This window comes from Heloderma suspectum, chromosome 3 (genome assembly GCF_057233095.1).
Source record: "Heloderma suspectum isolate Gila_16-S chromosome 3, 16-S_ref, whole genome shotgun sequence".
Classification (NCBI taxonomy): domain Eukaryota; kingdom Metazoa; phylum Chordata; class Lepidosauria; order Squamata; family Helodermatidae; genus Heloderma; species Heloderma suspectum.
Window position 1 is genome coordinate 196,637,724 of NC_139460.1, and position 17,328 is coordinate 196,655,051.

The 17,328-nt window shown below is 47.5% G+C and overlaps 1 protein-coding gene across 2 annotated transcripts; it reads left to right on the forward strand.

Annotated features, from left to right (window-relative positions):
• The first annotated feature begins 10,098 nt into the window (after positions 1–10,098).
• Positions 10,099–17,072, forward strand: LOC146350595 (pulmonary surfactant-associated protein D-like). Of its 2 annotated transcripts, XM_084845265.1 has the most exons (5): positions 10,099–10,168; positions 13,835–14,003; positions 14,269–14,367; positions 15,871–15,954; positions 16,172–17,072. In XM_084845265.1, exons 1-5 carry the CDS (start codon positions 10,151–10,153, stop codon positions 16,549–16,551), a joined length of 750 nt encoding a protein of 249 aa, XP_084701391.1. In that variant the 5' UTR covers positions 10,099–10,150; the 3' UTR covers positions 16,552–17,072. The 2 variants fall into 2 exon arrangements, with proteins under 2 accessions (XP_084701391.1, XP_084701390.1); XM_084845264.1 differs by lacking the exon at positions 10,099–10,168 and having other exon boundaries at positions 13,802–14,003.
• Positions 17,073–17,328: the final 256 nt, after the last annotated feature.

Below are 17,328 nucleotides of genomic sequence, written 5' to 3' on the forward strand. Positions count from 1 at the left end.
TGTAGCCTATCACAGCAGCCTGGCTGGACACAAATGGCAGCCACCATTTGCATCCACAGCAGCACGTCCACAGCCGGAAATCCGGCTGCGGACGGCCCTGGCCGGCTGTTCCACGGAGCCGCCACGGAATGGAGCCGGCCAGGCAGGATTCCAGGGGGGAAGACCGGATTGCCTCCCCCCATCGAGGATTCCAGGGGGAGGGATGGAGTGCCTCCCCCCCACCGCGAAAAATTTTGCGAAAAGGTGAGTTTCGTACATCCCTAGTTATGGTCTGGAAGTCCTCCGGAGCCCATTAAGTTACTGAGGTGCCCACCAGATGTCACAATAGGCCACCCTGGGGCCCCTTAACCCTTTGCAGGGTGGTGGTTAGTTGCCTGCTGCTCCTTGGCTCTCTGCCTGTCAACCTAGCAAGTGGTAGCAAGGATGAAAAGGAGGAGGAGGAGCAAGAGCAAGAGCAGCTGGGGATGATGGCAGTGAGAAGGTGGATTCACTGAGAAAGGAGGCCCATTGAGGGTGTCTTGCCCAGAGACCCCCCAAGACCTGGAACTGGCACTGCTGTCACCCTGACCCTGGGCGGCCCACTGGCAAGGATCCCAGAGCAGGATGCAATGTGACCCTGTACAGAAAATGCCCAGGGGGACACATGGCACCCCAGGAGACCTCACAGTATCTGAACCCCTCCTTCCACCATACCTCACCTGGCATAATGGCAGGCGTTTTGCTAGCAATGATATAGACTGTCACAATACATTACACTTCTTTCTTCTTCAGTGGCTGCCTTGTGCAGGGGCTGAGGCTGAACAGACCTGTGCTTCTGCCCTCTATGCCCACGCTACCCAAAGGGAATCCTCCCTTACCAACCCAATGTGCCCTAATGACTTGGAATCTCCCACATGGATTCATTCCAGAGTTGACAATTGCACGCTGAAGTCCAGGTCTGCTCAGTGCGGAACTTACTTAAGTCATGGGAAAGACTTCTGTGCCAGTCCACCACCCATAAAGTCCCATACAGATCGTTCTGTCACAGGATATTAGTCAAGCCGAGCCAAATGGTGCCTCCATAATCAACATAATGTTCCCCTGCTAAGGGCGAACAACAGGGCATGGCAATTACACCAGGCCCTGCATGTGAATGCCCAGGAGCCTCTGGCTTGGATTAGATGGATACCCAGGAGCATCTGGTTTGGTCTTGATGGACACCATAGTCTTGGCCTAGATGAGAAGTGCAGAACCTCAGGCCTGCAGGCTGAATCTGGCCCACCTGTCATCCCAATCCAGTCTGCCTGGATTCCCTAGAAAGCCACACTCTGTTCCTCAGGACCCACCCCTCCCACCCAACTTCTGGTCATTTTGGTGATTTCCTTTTGTGTGTGTGCTTCAACCATTTTAAAAGGTTGAAATGCTTCTCCTAAGGCTTAGGGCTCCTTCACACTGGGCTTTTCTCCTGCGATTGAGATTGCTCCTTCATGGAAGTTTGCAGGCTCTTTACATGACATAGCAATCATCCAAGGCACCTCCTGTACTGAATGCCCTTTGTTCCATTTTTAAATAGATCACAGATAATGAGCTATCAAATTACCCTGTTGTGTTCCGCTTCAGTTTCCTCTGTCAAAAGAGTTAAAGCTGCAAGAAGAGGAGCGAGATCAAGGAAAGATAATGGAAGACACAGGAGGGGGGAAAGGAAGCACATGAAAAAGGAAGTCATTGTGATCCTGCATTTAAAATGGAAGCAGAAAGCCCCATTTAAAATGCAGGATTTTAGGCTGGTGTAGAGATGCCCTTAGTTCCTGGCAGTAAGAGCTTTAAGCTAAAATATGCTGGTATTTTGGGTATTTGGTCCACCCCTTCTTCCTTTGGCCCTGTGCCATTTTGCCTCAACTCTACCTACCACTGGAATGTGGCCCTGAGTGCTTCTCCAAAACTGAAGTAGAATTTCCCCACCTCTTGACTAGACAGGCACCACTAGATGGATGTTGGACTAGAGGGACACGCCGGAGCATCTGGTTTGGACTAGATGGGTGCTTGGATTGGATAGACATTGACATGACCCCCAGTAAGGCACTTCTTATGTCCTTGGGTACAGAAAGAATGAATCTGATGACATTGCCAGGTGTCAGCAGAACACTTGATTTCCCAACACATGCCCAGTGCAAACTCCTCAGTGGCCTTCAACAAACCACTTCCTTCTACAGAAGGAAGGAGGGGTTGCTTGAACAGTTTCACTGACCGCATATTTATCAGATTAGCCAACCTTTCCCACTTATATAAATGCCAAATCAAACATAAGGCAATGAAGAGGTCATAGACTGAAGGCACATGAGGCAGCCACCTTGCTGAAGCTAAGCAGATCTGGGTCTGGTCAGTATTTGGAGGGGAGACCACCTGGAAACCGCATGTAGCCACCTTGAGTTCCACAATGGAAGAAAGGCAGGGTATAAATGTAATGAATAAATATAAATAATACATAATAAGAGACTGGCTGTTGTTGTTCAGTCGTTCAGTCGTGTCCGACTGTTGGTGACCCAATGGACCATAGTACGCCAGGCCTTCCTGTCCTCCACTCTCTCTCGGAGTGTGCTCAAGTTCATATTCATTGCATCGGTGATGCTATCTAGCCATCTCATCCTCTGCCATCCCCTTCTCCTTTTGCCTTCAATCCTTCAGCATCAGGGTCTTTTCCAGGGAGTTTTCTCTTCGCATTAGGTGGCCAAAATATTTGAGCTTCAGCTTCAATATCTGTCCTTCCAATGAGCACTCAGGGTTGATTTCCTTTAGGATTGAGTGATTTGACCTCCTTGCAGTCCAGGCGACTCGTAAGAGTCTTCTCCAGCACCACAGTTCGAAAGCATCAATTCTTTGGCACTCAGCCTTCCTTACAGTCCAGCTCTCACAGCCATACATTACTATTGGGAAAACCATAGCTTTGATTAGATGGACCTTTGTCGGCAAGGTGATGTCTCTGCTTCTTACTATGCTGTCTAGGTTTGCCATAGCTTTCCTCCCAAGGAGCAAGCGTCTTTCAATTTCATGGCTACAGTCACCATCAGCGGTGATCTTGGAGCACAAGAAAATAAAATCTGTCACTGCTTCAATTTCTTCCCCTTTTTTTAATGTTGGGTTTCAGCTTTTGCACTCTCCACTTTCACCTTCAACAAGAGGCTCTTTAGATCCTCTTTGTTTTCTGCCATTAGGGTGGTATCATCTGCGTATCTGAGGTTGTTGATAATTCTTCCGGCAATCTTAATTCCGACCTGTGATTCATCCAACCCAACGATCTCCGGTTTTCTTGAAGAGATCTCTAGTCTTTCCCATTCTATTGTTTTCCTCGATTTCTTTGCATTGTTTATTTAAGAAGGTCTTCTTGTCTCTCCTTGCTATTCTCTGGAAATCTGCATTCATTTGGATATATCTTCCCCTTTTTCCCTTGCTTTTTGCTTCCCTTCTTTCCTCAGCTACTTGTAAAGCCTCATCAGACAGCTACTTTGCTTTCTTGCATTTCTTTTTCTTTGGGATGGATTTAGTTGCTGCCTCCTGAACAATGTTATGGACCCGCGTCCATAGTTCCTCAGGCACTCTGTCTATCAGGTGTAATCCCTTAAATCTATTCATCACCTCCACTGTATATTCATAAGGGATATGATTTAAGTCATTCCTGAATGGTTTAGTGGTTTTCCCTACATTCCTCAATTTAAGCCGAAATTTTGCAACAAGAAGCTCATGATCTGAGTAGGGATGGACGAAAGTCCCTTACCTGGTCCCACAGCTTTTTTCGGGGGGGAGGTGCTTTGGTTCTCCCCCCGAAATTCTTGGCAAGTGGGGAGGCGCCCCACCCCTCCTGGCCGAAATTCTGGTCAGGGGGGAGGCACCCCATCCCTCCCCGCCGAAATTCTGGCCGGGGGGAGCGCCCTGTCTTCCCGGTTGCAAAAGAAAAAAGTAAAGTGTAAAAAAAAAAAAAAGTGATAGGCTACGTAAAGATTTACGTAGCCTATCACGGCTAGATTTTCAAAGTCAGCTGTGATAGGCTACGTAAATCTTTACGTAGCCTATCACGGCTGACTGAAAAAAAAAGAAAAAAAAGCGCTATTTGCATTGCCCTTATTTTCGCCGTAGTCTATGTAAATCTTTACGTAGACTACCCATGCCCAAATAAGGCCATGGGCGCCGCCATTTGCGTACGTGCTTTTTTTTTTTTTCCCCAAAAGTCAGCCGTGATAGGCTACGTAAAGATTTACGTAGCCTATCACGGCTGACTTTGAAAATCTAGCTGTGATAGGCTACGTAAATCTTTACGTAGCCTATCACGTGTTTGTTTTTTTACACTTTACTTGGAAATGGCAGCAGCGGCCGGGACCCACCGCCACGAGGGACATTCGTGCAAGGTATGTCCCATCCCGGGGGGGGGGGCAGGGGCGGAGAATTTCCCCACCAATTTCGGGGGGCCGAATGCGTTGGTATTCGGCCTCCCAGAGATTCGTGGAGAAATTCTCCAATATCCCTAGATCTGAGCCACAGTCAGCTCCAGGTCTTGTTTTTACTGACTTTATAGAGCTTCTCCATCTTTGGCTGCAAAGTACATAATCAATCTGATTTCGATATTGAACATCTGGTAATGTCCATGTGTAGAGTCGCCTCTTGTGCTGTTGGAAAAGAGTGTTTGCTATGATCGGCGTGTTCTCTTGGCAAAACTCTATTAGCCTTTGTCCTACTTCATTTTGTACACCAAGGCCATGCTTGCCTGTTATCCCGGTGATTTCTTGACTTCCTACTTTAGCATTCCAATCCCCTACGATGGAGAGGACATCTTTTTTTGGTGTTAGTTCTAGAAGGTGTTGTAGGTCTTCATAGAACCAATCAGCCTCAGCTTCTTCAGCCTCAGTGGTTGGGGCATAGACTTGAATTACTGTGATGTTGAATGGTTTGCCTTGGATTCGTACTGAGATCATTCTATCATTTTTAAGACTGTATCCCAGTGCTGCTTTTCCCACCCTTTTGTTGACTGTGAGTGCTACTCCATTTCTTCTAAGGGATTCTTGCCCACAGTAGTAGATATAATGGTCACCTGAATTAAATTTGCCCATGCTTGTCCATTTAAGTTTGCTAGATGGCAGAGAATTCCGCCACGGATCTCAGTGAGGCTGAATGCCAGTGCATTCGGCCCCCCGAACTCCATGGCGGAATGGCCTGCCCCCCCGCCCCCCCCCGCGGATCCCCCCCAGGACGAGACTTACCTGGGGCAGATCTTCCGGGCAGCGGCGGCTCCGGTGGCGGCAGCGGCAGCAGCTGGTCTTCCAACCGGCTGCCAACCGCCACCATTTCCAGTCTTGGAAAAAAAAAAAAAAGATGTGATAGGCTACGTAAAGATTTACGTAGCCTATCATGGCTAGGTTTAAAAAAGAACAAAAAACGACATGATAGGCTACGTAAATCTTTACGTAGCCAATCACGTCTGACTTAAAAAAAACAAAAAACGCGCGTACGCAAATGGCGGCGGCTATGGCCGCCGCCATTTGCATTCCTTATTTTGGCCCGTCTTAGTCCACATAAATATTTACGTAGACTAAGACGGTGAAAATAAGGAACGCAAATGGCGGCGGCCGTAGCCGCCGCCATTTGCGTATGCGCGTTTTTTGTTTTTTGTTTTAAGTCAGACGTGATAGGCTACGTAAAGATTTACGTAGCCTATCACGGCTGACTACAGGGACGTAAGCGGCGGCGGCTACAGCCACCGCCATTTGCGTCCCTGCTAGCCCGTGGCTGGATGTCCGGCTGCTGGCGGAGCCGACTGGCGGCTCCGCGGAATCCCCGCGGAGTGGAGCCAGCCGGCCAGGATTGCGGGGGGAGGGATGGAGCGCCTCCCCCCCCCCAGCAGAACCTGGAGGAGCCAGGTAAGGCCAATTTCATACATCCCTATAGTTTGCTGATTCCCAAGATGTCGATGTTCAATCTTGCCATCTCATGTTTGACCACCTCCAGCTTACCCTGATTCACTGATCTTACATTCCAGGTTCCTAAACAATATTGTTCTTTACAGCCAAGGAGTCAAATTCAAACCTAGCAAGACCTCCACCTGCCTCTGTCTTCTTGGCAGTGACTTGCATCGGTAGAACTGTCATCACTGGGATTCATTCTTTGTATTGTGGTAAAACACACAGACACACACATCGAAGCATCCCCAAATTTTCCCCCAATAAAGGCTGATTTGTCATGTGAGCTATCCTTCCCCAGAGGATGTTAACAATGGGCAGTGCATTGTGGCCCCAAAGAGAGGCCTGATTTGAAAGTTCCCTGCTTTCCCTCTCTGTCATGTAACTGCCTGCCATGTTCTTGATACTGTGACAAACCTCCAACCTGCCCTTGTCCCACCTCATTTCAAACCCCACCACCAGGTTTTTTATACCTTTCCCCCACCCTAAAAAAAGAGAAGATAATAAACAAGCCAGACCTGCAGGTCAGCCATATAACAGTGGAAAAGCTATGTAGTATTTAGTACGGATCTGAATTAATATCCCAGATGGCTGAGATTACATCTTGCAAATCAGATCAGTTGTACTTGTTTTTAACTCTTCCATATAATTCTGAAGTATTTAGCCAATTTACCAACTAGTAAAATGATTGAGTGCAATCCTATGCATGTCTACTCAGAAGTAAGTCCTATTTAGTTAAATGGAGCTTACTCCCAGGTAAGTATGTACAGGATTGAAGCCTAAATATCATGCTCTTGGATGCAGCTAAATGTTCTCCCCGGCACTCTGGGAAAGGCATCTACGAAAGTTAGAGTCTGTTTTTGTAGCTCGATATATATTAAGGATGCTATACATTTTGTCCTTGAGTGTAATGTACTGATCTTTAAGTATATCACTTGCTTGTTGAATTTGGTGAAGGGAAATCGTACAAGTATGTAAAATTTAGAACAGCCAGATTTCTTGTCTTGTCTGCAGAGGTATGCAGGATTTAAAGGGGCATATGTAAAACTACATTAGGATATTCTTTCCTCCTGGAGTGCCATGAGTTGCTGTTGTTGTCCTTTTTTATTTCGTATACAATGCCCCATTGCGATATTACAATACAACTGACTTTATTTATTTATTTATTTATTTATTATTAAATTTATTAATCGCCCATCTGGCTGGTCACCCAGCCACTCTGGGCGATGTACAACACACAATAAAACAGTTTAAAACAATAAAATTCTACAATAAAAACATTTTCTAAAATACCCTAACCCACCCCAAATGCCTGCCTGAACAACCACATTTTTAATGCACGACGGAAGCTCATTAAAGAGGGGGCATGGTGGAGTTCCCTAGGGAGGGAGTTCCACAGCGTGGGGGCCAACACAGAAAAGGCCCTCTCCCTCGTCCCCACCAGTCTAGCTGTCCTGGCTGATGGGACAGAGAGAAGGCCATCCGAGGCTGATCTTGTTAAGCGGCCTGTCTGGTGCTGCTGGAGGCACTCCTTAAGATAGGCTGGACCGGAACCATATAGGGTTTTAAAGGTCAAAACCAACACCTTGAATTTGGCCCGGAAAACAACTGGTAACCAGTGCAACTCCTTCAGCACTGGAGTGATGTGATCTCGCCGGCAGCTGCCTTTAATCAGGCGAGCCGCCGCGTTCTGTACCAGCTGCAGTTTCCGAACCGTCTTCAAGGGTAACCCCACGTAGAGCGCATTACAATAGTCTAAACAAGAGGAGACCAGGGCACGTACTACCGATGGGAGCAGATGGTCGGGAAGGAAGGGGCGCAGCCGCCGTATCAGATGGAGTTGATACAGCGCTGACCGGCTCACAGCTGACACCTGAGCCACCATGGACAGCTGGGAGTCCAAAATGACCCCCAGGTTGCGGACCTGGTCTTTCAAGGGTAGCTGTACCCCATTCAACACCAGGTCAACATCCCCTAGCCTCCTCTTGTCTCCCACCAAAAGTACCTCGGTCTTGTCAGGGTTCAGCTTCAGCTTATTCCTCCCCATCCAGCCACTCACCGTCTCCAGACATTTGGACAGGAATTCTACGGCCAACCTTGGTGAAGATTTGAATGAGAGGTAGAGCTGCGTGTCATCCGCATATTGATGACACTGCACCCCAAACCTCCTGATGATAGCCCCCAGCGGCTTCACATAGATGTTAAATAGCATGGGGGAGAGGATGGAACCCTGTGGCACCCCACAAGTGAGTGGCCAAGGGTCCGAAACCTCCTCTCCCAGTGCTACCCTCTGGTACCTGCCGGAGAGGAAGGACCGGAACCACCGCAATACGGTGTCTCCAATGCCCAACCCCTCCAGGCAGTCCAGGAGGATACCGTGGTCAACGGTATCAAAAGCCGCTGAGAGGTCGAGGAGAAGAAGGAAGGAGCATTCACCCCTATCCAGAGCCCTCCTCATATCATCTACCAAGGCGACCAAGGCCATTTCTGTCCCATGCCCAAGCCTGAAGCCCGACTGAAATGGGTCTAGATAATCAGTTTCTTCCAAGTGTGCCTTCAACTGCACCGCCACCACCCACTCAATCACCTTGCCCAAAAATGGCAGATTTGAGACTGGGCAAAAGTTGTTCAGAATGTGAGGATCCAAGGAGGGCTTCTTTAAGAGTGGTCTTATCACTGCCTCCTTGAGGGCTGATGGCATCACTCCCTCCTCAAGGGAGGCGTTCACCACCGCCCTGGTCCCCTCACCCAGTCTCTCTCTGCAGCCCATAATGAGCCAAGATGGGCAAGGATCAAGTAAGCAGGTGGTCGGCCGTACAGATGAAAGCACCTTGTCCACTTCATCAGGAGGAAGAAGCTGGAACCAATCCCACAAAACCGGTTTGCCACAGGCCGCCTCTTACTCACTAACTGTATCCACAGCGTGCAGAGTAACACACCTAATCTGATCAATTTTATCTGCAAAGTGCCTTGCCAAGGCCTCACAGGAGGCCTTAGAATGCTCCAGTGGTTCCGGAGCCACAGGACCGGCCAGGCTCCAGACCACTTGGAACAGCCTCCTGGGACAGCACTCTGCAGACGCGATGGAGGCAGCATAATATTCCTTTTTTGCTGCCTTCACCGCCACGTGATAGGCTGAAGATACAGCTCTAGCCCGTGTCTGATCATCTTTGGAGCGAGACTTCTGCCACCGGCGCTCTAGCCGTCTCACCTCCTGTTTCAGAGCTCGTAACCGCAGATTGAACCATGGTGCAGTCCGAGCCCTGTTCAGGAGGAGAGGGCGTTTCGGAGCCACCTGATCTAATGCCCCAGTGATTGCGGCATTCCAGCCACCCACCAGGGTCTCGACCGAGTGGCCATTGGCGTGCCCCAGAGAATCCCCAAGCGCGTTCAGGAATCCATTTGGATCCATAAGATGCCTGGGGCAGAACATTTTAATGGGTCCTTCACCCCTGCGGAGGGGTTGTGGAACCGAGAAGTCCAACGTCACCAGATAGTGATCTGACCATGACAAGGGGGTGGTGGATATACCCCCGACTTCCAGATCACTCCCCGCTTCTCCAGAAACAAACACAAGGTCTAGTGCATGACCAGCTACATGGGTGGGCCCAGTTAGAATATGGTGCTGGTTTAATTTGTCCATATGAAACTGCCTCATCAATGTCCCTTTCCTTGTAAATGCTCTGTCGATACTAAAATACATGACCTAGGTCAGCCTTCCCCAACCGGGTGGCCTCCAGATGTTTTGGACTCAAAACCCCATCAACCCCAGCCAGAATGGCCAATGATCAGGGGTTGTGGGAGTTGTAGTCCAATACATCTGGAGTGCACCAGGCTGGAGAAGGCTGCCCTAGATTCTCTAGGCCTAAGGTGATCAAGAAAACTTGCTGCTTTACATGGGGGGAAGCCACTCCAAACAGTTTCCAGGAATGGAACTGATGATTAATCCGTTTTGCAACTGTTGACCTGACTTGCTATTTGCACACAGAACTCTCTCTCTCTCTCTCTCTCTCACTTTTTCAGATGGAAAGGGCAAACAAATTCCTCCCTCTTGCTAGCATAGAAAAGTAATCTTCACATTCAATGTGCAGAGAGTGAATGCCTATGTACAGGGGGAGTGGCCTCGCTCCTGACCTACATGCATTAATTGGACTGTGTTTGTGTAACCCTTTTTGGAGCAATGCATGTGGAGGAAACAAGATTGCAGCAATCTCTGCCCCTGACTCATGGGTGTTCATTTGAAGGTGCAAAAAGACCCTATGTGCATGCAAGTGCAGGGACAGGGAGCCTATTTGGTCCAGAGCCCGATTGCCAGGGGCAGGCCTTTGGGAGGGGCTCACAGAGGGTGCCTACCCCTCCACAGTCCAGATTGGGGCTGCAGGCCAGAGATTCCTCACCCTGACATACAGACTGCTCCAAACAATTGGGAACCCTGCTATTTCAGTCTTCCTGATTACACAGTGACACTGTTTGAACGTGTGTGTGATGTTTTCAGTTCCTCAAATGAACACCCACAGGCTGGGGTGGAGACTGCCATCTCAACCTTGCCTCCCAGTTCACATTCATTCTCTCCGTACATCATCTGATAAGGGCTGCAGAGTCTAGTAAACATGTGTAGGCCATGCTGGAGCCTGCAGCCACATTCCTGCTCTCCCCCCACCCAGCATATGTTCACTCTCCATGCATTGATTGTTTGAAGAAGGATTGTTAGAAACTCGTTTGTCCAACCATGACCTGTAAAATAACTTTGTGACACACGTTCAAGCAGCACTCTATGTTTATTAAGCACGTTTGCAAAGGTGGGTGTCCTAGTTGAGGCACACCTGACAATCAAAGCACACAGTTTTTATTCTATTTCCCCAGCCGCTGAGTCCCTCCCTCGTTTCCCCATTGGCTAGGTACTCCAAGGTTCACAACTTTACGATCCGCCTATTCACATTATCTCCTTGACATGTTCCCCCTCCCTTTACATACATCGCATGTACATTATAATGACCTTATTAGCTATGCAGGGTGTGTAACATAATATTCATGAGTTCTTTAAGCATGCGCAGTTATACGTGTCCTAACTCTGGGTGTTTTATCAAATTTTCTAATGTGGTTTCTACTTTGCTTAGCTAACCACACTTCTAACTTCATTTTAAGTTTCTTACCACAAAGTACCTTAGACACGTTTCCACATTCTGTCTCAGCTCAGTTACTGCTCAAAAGCATTTGCGACCTATTTAATGCAAAAGCAACATTTAACTCTTTCCTACAGGATGCAGATATGTAAGTTATACAGAGCAAGCTGTATGACTTAAAACATTAATTTCCACACTGTGTACCAGGGCAGATTAATGTGTCATCATGAGAGACCTGCCAGTGTGCCAGAGAGGTTGCCCATTATATCTCTGCATAGCTCACTCTTCTGACGTTCACACCTTCCAATCAGCTACCCCTGAGCAAAGGTAATTCTGCCACATTGCTTCACTGGGTGCAAATAACATCTGATGCAGAGATCCAGCCAAATTAACTTCTCTCAGAAGAGGCCACCTGTTGCATTTCTGTATGAGTCTCTGTTCTAGGCTGGCCTCCTTCCAATCAGAAAGAAACACACAGGGTGGGTTGCTCTTAGGACTGCGACCATTCTAACAGTAACTCTTTTGGGTATGAGCAGGAAATGTGCTTCGACTTTAATTTGGAAACGAGCATTCCACACCCAACAGCACAAGCATAGACCATTTGACCAGCTTCTCTCTTTTGATGGTATAATCTCTGCAGGAGTGTGCCAACTCTCATGGTTGAACATTGCTACTTATGGTTAGAGACTCATCTGTCTGCTTCCAGGATACTTTTGAATCCTGTGAAGTTGGGTCACAAACCTGAAACCTCTACAGAGTGTACTGCTAAAGACGTGAACAGCATCATGTCTAGTTTGGCCCTGAGAGTGAAGAAACTTGATAATCCTATCTACGTTGTCTTTGTTTGCTTAGCAGAACATGAACTCTGGGCCTCTTCCAGGACCTCTTCTCCAGTTCAGTACAGCAATGTACTGTACCTAGTTCTCACTACGGTGGTAAAATCTCTGTCTGGGCAGTGCTACATTAGACCGCAAGTGTGGTTTCAGTCATGTGATTGAACTTGCTCCCACAAAAAAAGAAAGGAAAGAAAAAGATTCCTATTTACAGAAAAGTGGTGTGTCAGAGAGCAGATGTGTAGGACTACAATGCCCAACATCACCAGCCAGCCAGCTGGTAGGGGTGGATGAAAGTCACTTACCTTTCGTTGAAGCTTGTTCGCGGTGGGGGGGAGGCGCTTCGCTGCTCCCCCCGCGAAGTTCAGGCCGGGGGGGGAGGCTTCCCGCCTCGCCCCGGCCGAAATTCAGGCCGGGGGGAGGCTTCCCGCCTTGCCCCGGCCGAAATTCAGGCCGGGGAGGAGGCTTCCCGCCTCACCCGGCCGAAATTCAGGCCGGGGAGGAGGCTTCCCGCCTCACCCGGCTGCGAACTCGAAAGTTTTTTAAAAAAAACAAAAACGCCCCCGTGATAGGCTACGTGACGATTAACGTAGCCTATCACAGCTAGATCTGCAAAGTCAGCCGTGATAGGCTACGTTAATCGTCACGTAGCCTATCACGGGTGACTTTAAAAAAAAAAAAAAAGCGTGTACGCTAATGGCGGCCCCCATAGGGAGCCGCCATTCGCGTTCCTTATTTGGTCGCTGTAGTCTATGTAAATCTTTACGTAGACTATGGCAAAAATAAGGGCAACGCTATGCGTGTATGTGTGTATGATTGTTTGAGCCATTCCAATAAAAGAAAAAAAAAATGCCCCCGTGATAGGCTACGTGACGATTAACGTAACCTATCATGGCTAGATTTGCAAAGTCAGCCGTGATAGGCTACGTAAATCGTCACGTAGCCTATCACGGGGGCATTTTTTTTTTCTTTTATTGGAATGGCTCAAACAATCATACACACATACACGCATAGCGTTGCCCTTATTTTCGCCGTAGTCTACGTAAATCTTTACGTAGACTACAGTGACCAAATAAGGAACGCGAATGGCGGCTCCCTATGGGGGCCGCCATTATCCGTACGCGCTTTTTTTTTTTTTAAGTCACCCGTGATAGGCTACGTGACGATTTACGTAGCCTATCACGGCTGACTTTGCAAATCTAGCCGTGATAGGCTACGTTAATCGTCACGTAGCCTATCACGGGGGCATTTTTTTTTTCTTTTATTGGAATGGCAGCGGTGGCAGCCGGTCGAAAGACCGGCTGCCGCTCCCGCCCCGCACGAACACCCGCCGAACCGCCGGCCGGACCCGCCGCCGGGAGGGACATTCGGCGAAGGTAAGTCCTGTCCTGGGGGGGGGGGGTTGCGGGGGGGGTGCTTAGGATTTCTCCCCGAAACTTGTTCGGGGGGCCGAACACGTTGGCGCTCGGCCCCCCGAAGTTTCGGGGAGAAATTCTCCGCCATCCCTACCAGCTGGTTGATGATGGGAACTGTAATCCAACACGTGGAGAGCACCAGTTTATGGAAAGCTGCCCTAGAACCGTTCTCCCTGACATGATTATTTTCCATGTGGCGGAAACCTTTTCCAGGGAACATTCAGTCAGTGGGAGCTGGTGGCTCCAATGTCAGTGAGGCAATGAATGCACTCTGAGTTTTGCTCAGAACCAGTCAGGACTCGAAAGAACCTATCTAAGGTGCTCCTTAGTTCTGACTGAGACCCATAGCAGATTCACTGGCCCACTGACATCAGAGCCACCAGCCTCCCCTGCATTCAATCATGTAAGCCCCTACCTTCGGTCTGATGTGATACAGTCCAGACACAGGCTTAACACCTAACAGTACAGGTTCTGCTATATTTCTCCCTTAGATCTCATCCTGAGAGATGCAAGTTCATTCCTTCTGTATCCTTCTGCAGGGAGTGTCCTTGGTGAGAACGTCGGACCCTGAGCCATGCAGATGTGAAGAGAAAGTGAACACCTGCATGGTTGTTGCTGGGAGTAATGGGTTGCCAGGCACCCCTGGGAGTAACAGATTACCAGGAAGAGATGGGAAGGAAGGTCCTCCGGGTGAAAAAGGAGAGCAAGGTACAACATAAGCAATTTCCCAGAGCTGTGCCCACTATGAACATTAGGAAGACCCATCACTCAGTGGTAGATCATATACCTTGCATGCAGATGGTACTGGGTTAAAGCTCAGGGATCTTCACCCAAAAAAGATCTCAGAGAGCATGGCTGGGAAAAGTTGCCAGTTGCTTTCCTCCAAAGAGGTGGGTCAGGTTACATTTGGGAAACCATGAAGCTGTTCCTCATTTGTTTGTCTTCTCTGTTCATTCATACAACTAACTGACAGGATTACGAGGGATACAGGGACCCCCAGGAAAAGCTGGACCTCCTGGCTCTAAAGGAGATCGAGGGGAAAAAGGTCCAAAAGGTGACAGTGGCGGCAGAGGTAAGAGATGGTGAGGAATACAGAGAGAGGGTCTGCCATGATTTTCTATTAGCACAGGGGCATTTTTCAGGCTTCTGTGATGGTGCAAATCATAATGACCTCATATATAGCTTCCATGGCACCAGTTTACACACATGATGTTTACACACATGAGCATGGCAGTGGCCCCGTGAACTCTTGAGGTACTCACCTGGGGCTGGTAGGAAGTGTGAACCAGTCCATCAGTGGTATGTGTTCCTTAAGAAAAAATCAGGTGTCTGAAATGAAATCTCCATTTTGATCTCAAGGTCACTGTAGCTGCAAAAGATTTTTTTTTTTTTTCCTGCAACAGACCACTTGTGCCTTCTTCTTTTTTTTGCCTTTGCCTTGCTCTGTCCTCAACTGCACAGGAGCCATGTCTGACAATGGAATAGAACGTTTTTCTGGTATACTTATTCTGGTACACATTATACCAGGTATTGCGCCCTGGTATTCACTTTCTTCGTCCCATATACATGTTTATGTCAGACAGACAGACCAGTTGGTCTACCCATCTGATGAAGTAGGAGAAATTGTTGCTACATTACATTTGTTAGTCTTTATGTAGTGTCAAGAATGGGATAGTAGCAGTGGGAGCCATGAGGGCCGCTTGGGTAGTCACTTACTAAGTACTCACCTGGCAGTTGATTGTCTTTTGGCCATTTCTCAGCCCTGCAGCTCAAGGCCACACTCTGCTCCGGCTAACTGCGAAAATTATAACAGCCATGCCTGGTGGGAAGATTCAGCCTCCTTGGGGGTGGAGTGGGGTGTCCTGGGACTGGGCTTGGATTGGGTGTTTCAAATCTGCCCTGAGTTGCTAGGGCTGGGCAATAAAAAGAGGCCTAAAGAAGGGGCAGGCATCTCTTCTTGGCCCTGACGGTACTAGGGTGTGTGGCCAGTCGATGGCTACTCTGAGAGGCCCATACTTTGGTATGTATAGGACAGACTAGCTAGCTTTATTGTTTTGCTCTTGGGAGTGTGTGCCTTGGTGTTTGGTATTTCTGGTTTTGCTTTGAGTATTGTACCTTGCTTGTAATTTCCTGTACAATCTACCACCTCTCCCCATTCCTTCCTCTTTGTTCCTTTCCCCTAATAAACTTTTATCCAACTTCCAGTTGGTGTGGTGTGTCCTGTATAACTTCAGGGCTAAATACAGTGCCTATTGGCCTGGGAAGGGAGCTACTGGGTCAACTTTGGGGGAACCTGTGGCCAAGTTGGGCCTGGCCTACCTTGCAGGGTTGTTGTAGTGAGACCAATAATTCTTCACATGTAGCCTCAAAGGTCTTTGTTGGTTTTGCTGCAAAGATACAAACACCTTTCTGGAATTAAAACTGTCAGAAACTGGATGGAAAAAAATTACTTCATTCCCATACTTGATATTTGTGACTTGCCAAGGAGAAAATTCCATGTTGTTGTTGTTGTTTCAAACTCTTTTATATTTTGACACAAACAGAACAAGAATAACACTGTTCTTTTACCATTTAGAGCTTGAACTTCTTAAAACTCATATTAGTGATTTGCAAGCAGAGCTGAAGGCTTTTCAACTGAATGCAAGAAAAACCCAGAGAGGTAAGATAGAGAGCTGTCTGTGTACCTTTGGGAATAGCTGCATGGGATTCCATGAATACCCTCCTCTGATAGTACATGGTGCTCTTGCGATTAAACTGCTCATGTGAGCAGATACATCTACAAAAATTGACATCTCAGTCAGATCCAGGATCTAAACTTGAGCTGTTACGATAAAAGCACATACTGAAGAGTTAACTCTGATTGTGTTGTCTGTCAGCCATTCTAGGTTATATTTTCCCAAACAGCACGAGAGCAGGAGCAAAAATATTTGTATCCAATGGCGATGAAGGTGATTTTGAAACTTCAAAAGCCTTATGTTACCATATTGGTGGCGAGATTGCTTCTCCAAGGAATGAAGAAGAAAACAACGCCGTACTGAAACTCGCCACAAAGCGAGGAAGACATGTATTTCTTGGAATGAATGACCAGGAGACAGAAGGTGCCTTTAAGCATCTAAATGGTGACCCAGTGGAATACTCAAACTGGGCGAAAGGTGAACCCAACGGGGCACATGAGGACTGCATAGAGCTGTATATGAATGGCAAATGGAATTACAATGTCTGTACTAAATCTCAGTTAATAATTTGTGAATTTTAATCTGACTGTCTTTCTGAATGTTTCTAGATCTGTTAAGACAGGATTCACACATCTGCTACGTAAATGACTGTGAATCCCTTAGGGATGTTGATGTATACTCGGCCTTTTGGGAAAGATCCCTTGTACACTGAGATCCAAGGAAAACCTTCTTTTTTTAGTGTCTGTCTGCTGCTTGTATAGAAGTCAAAGTGCTGAACGTGTGTTGGACCATTTCACAGAATTCATTTCCACATGGATCACTTCAGAGGATACTTCGAAAATTAGCAAATGTGTGTATGATTGTTTGAGTGAGCATGTGGGATATTAGTACTGATATAATGACAAAATGTGTCCATTAATATACTAATGTATAGGTATGCTGCATTTTGAATAATGTGCTCCACCATCAGTGCTGTAAATATAGACCATCTGTTCTTATAAATAATAAATTGTCCATTGTCATATGATAATGATGCAACGTTTATTAATGTGTTTAGCTAGTTAATGATATGAGGACATATTTGTTATTAAACCGTATATACCATCCCAAACCAATTTCACTTAAATGCCTGCCCACAGCCTGATGATCTTGTTCCTTTTTTTACTGGTACTGCTTTTTCAAGATGATCTCCAGAAGCATAAGAACATAAAAACAGCCATGCTGAATCAGACCAAGGCTTGATCTAATCCAGCATTCTGTTCACACAGTGGCCAACCAGCTGCCCAGGGGAAACCCACAAGGAGGCCATTCCTTTGAAATGATTTGGGGTCACTTTTTTATATTTAAAACAAGCTGTC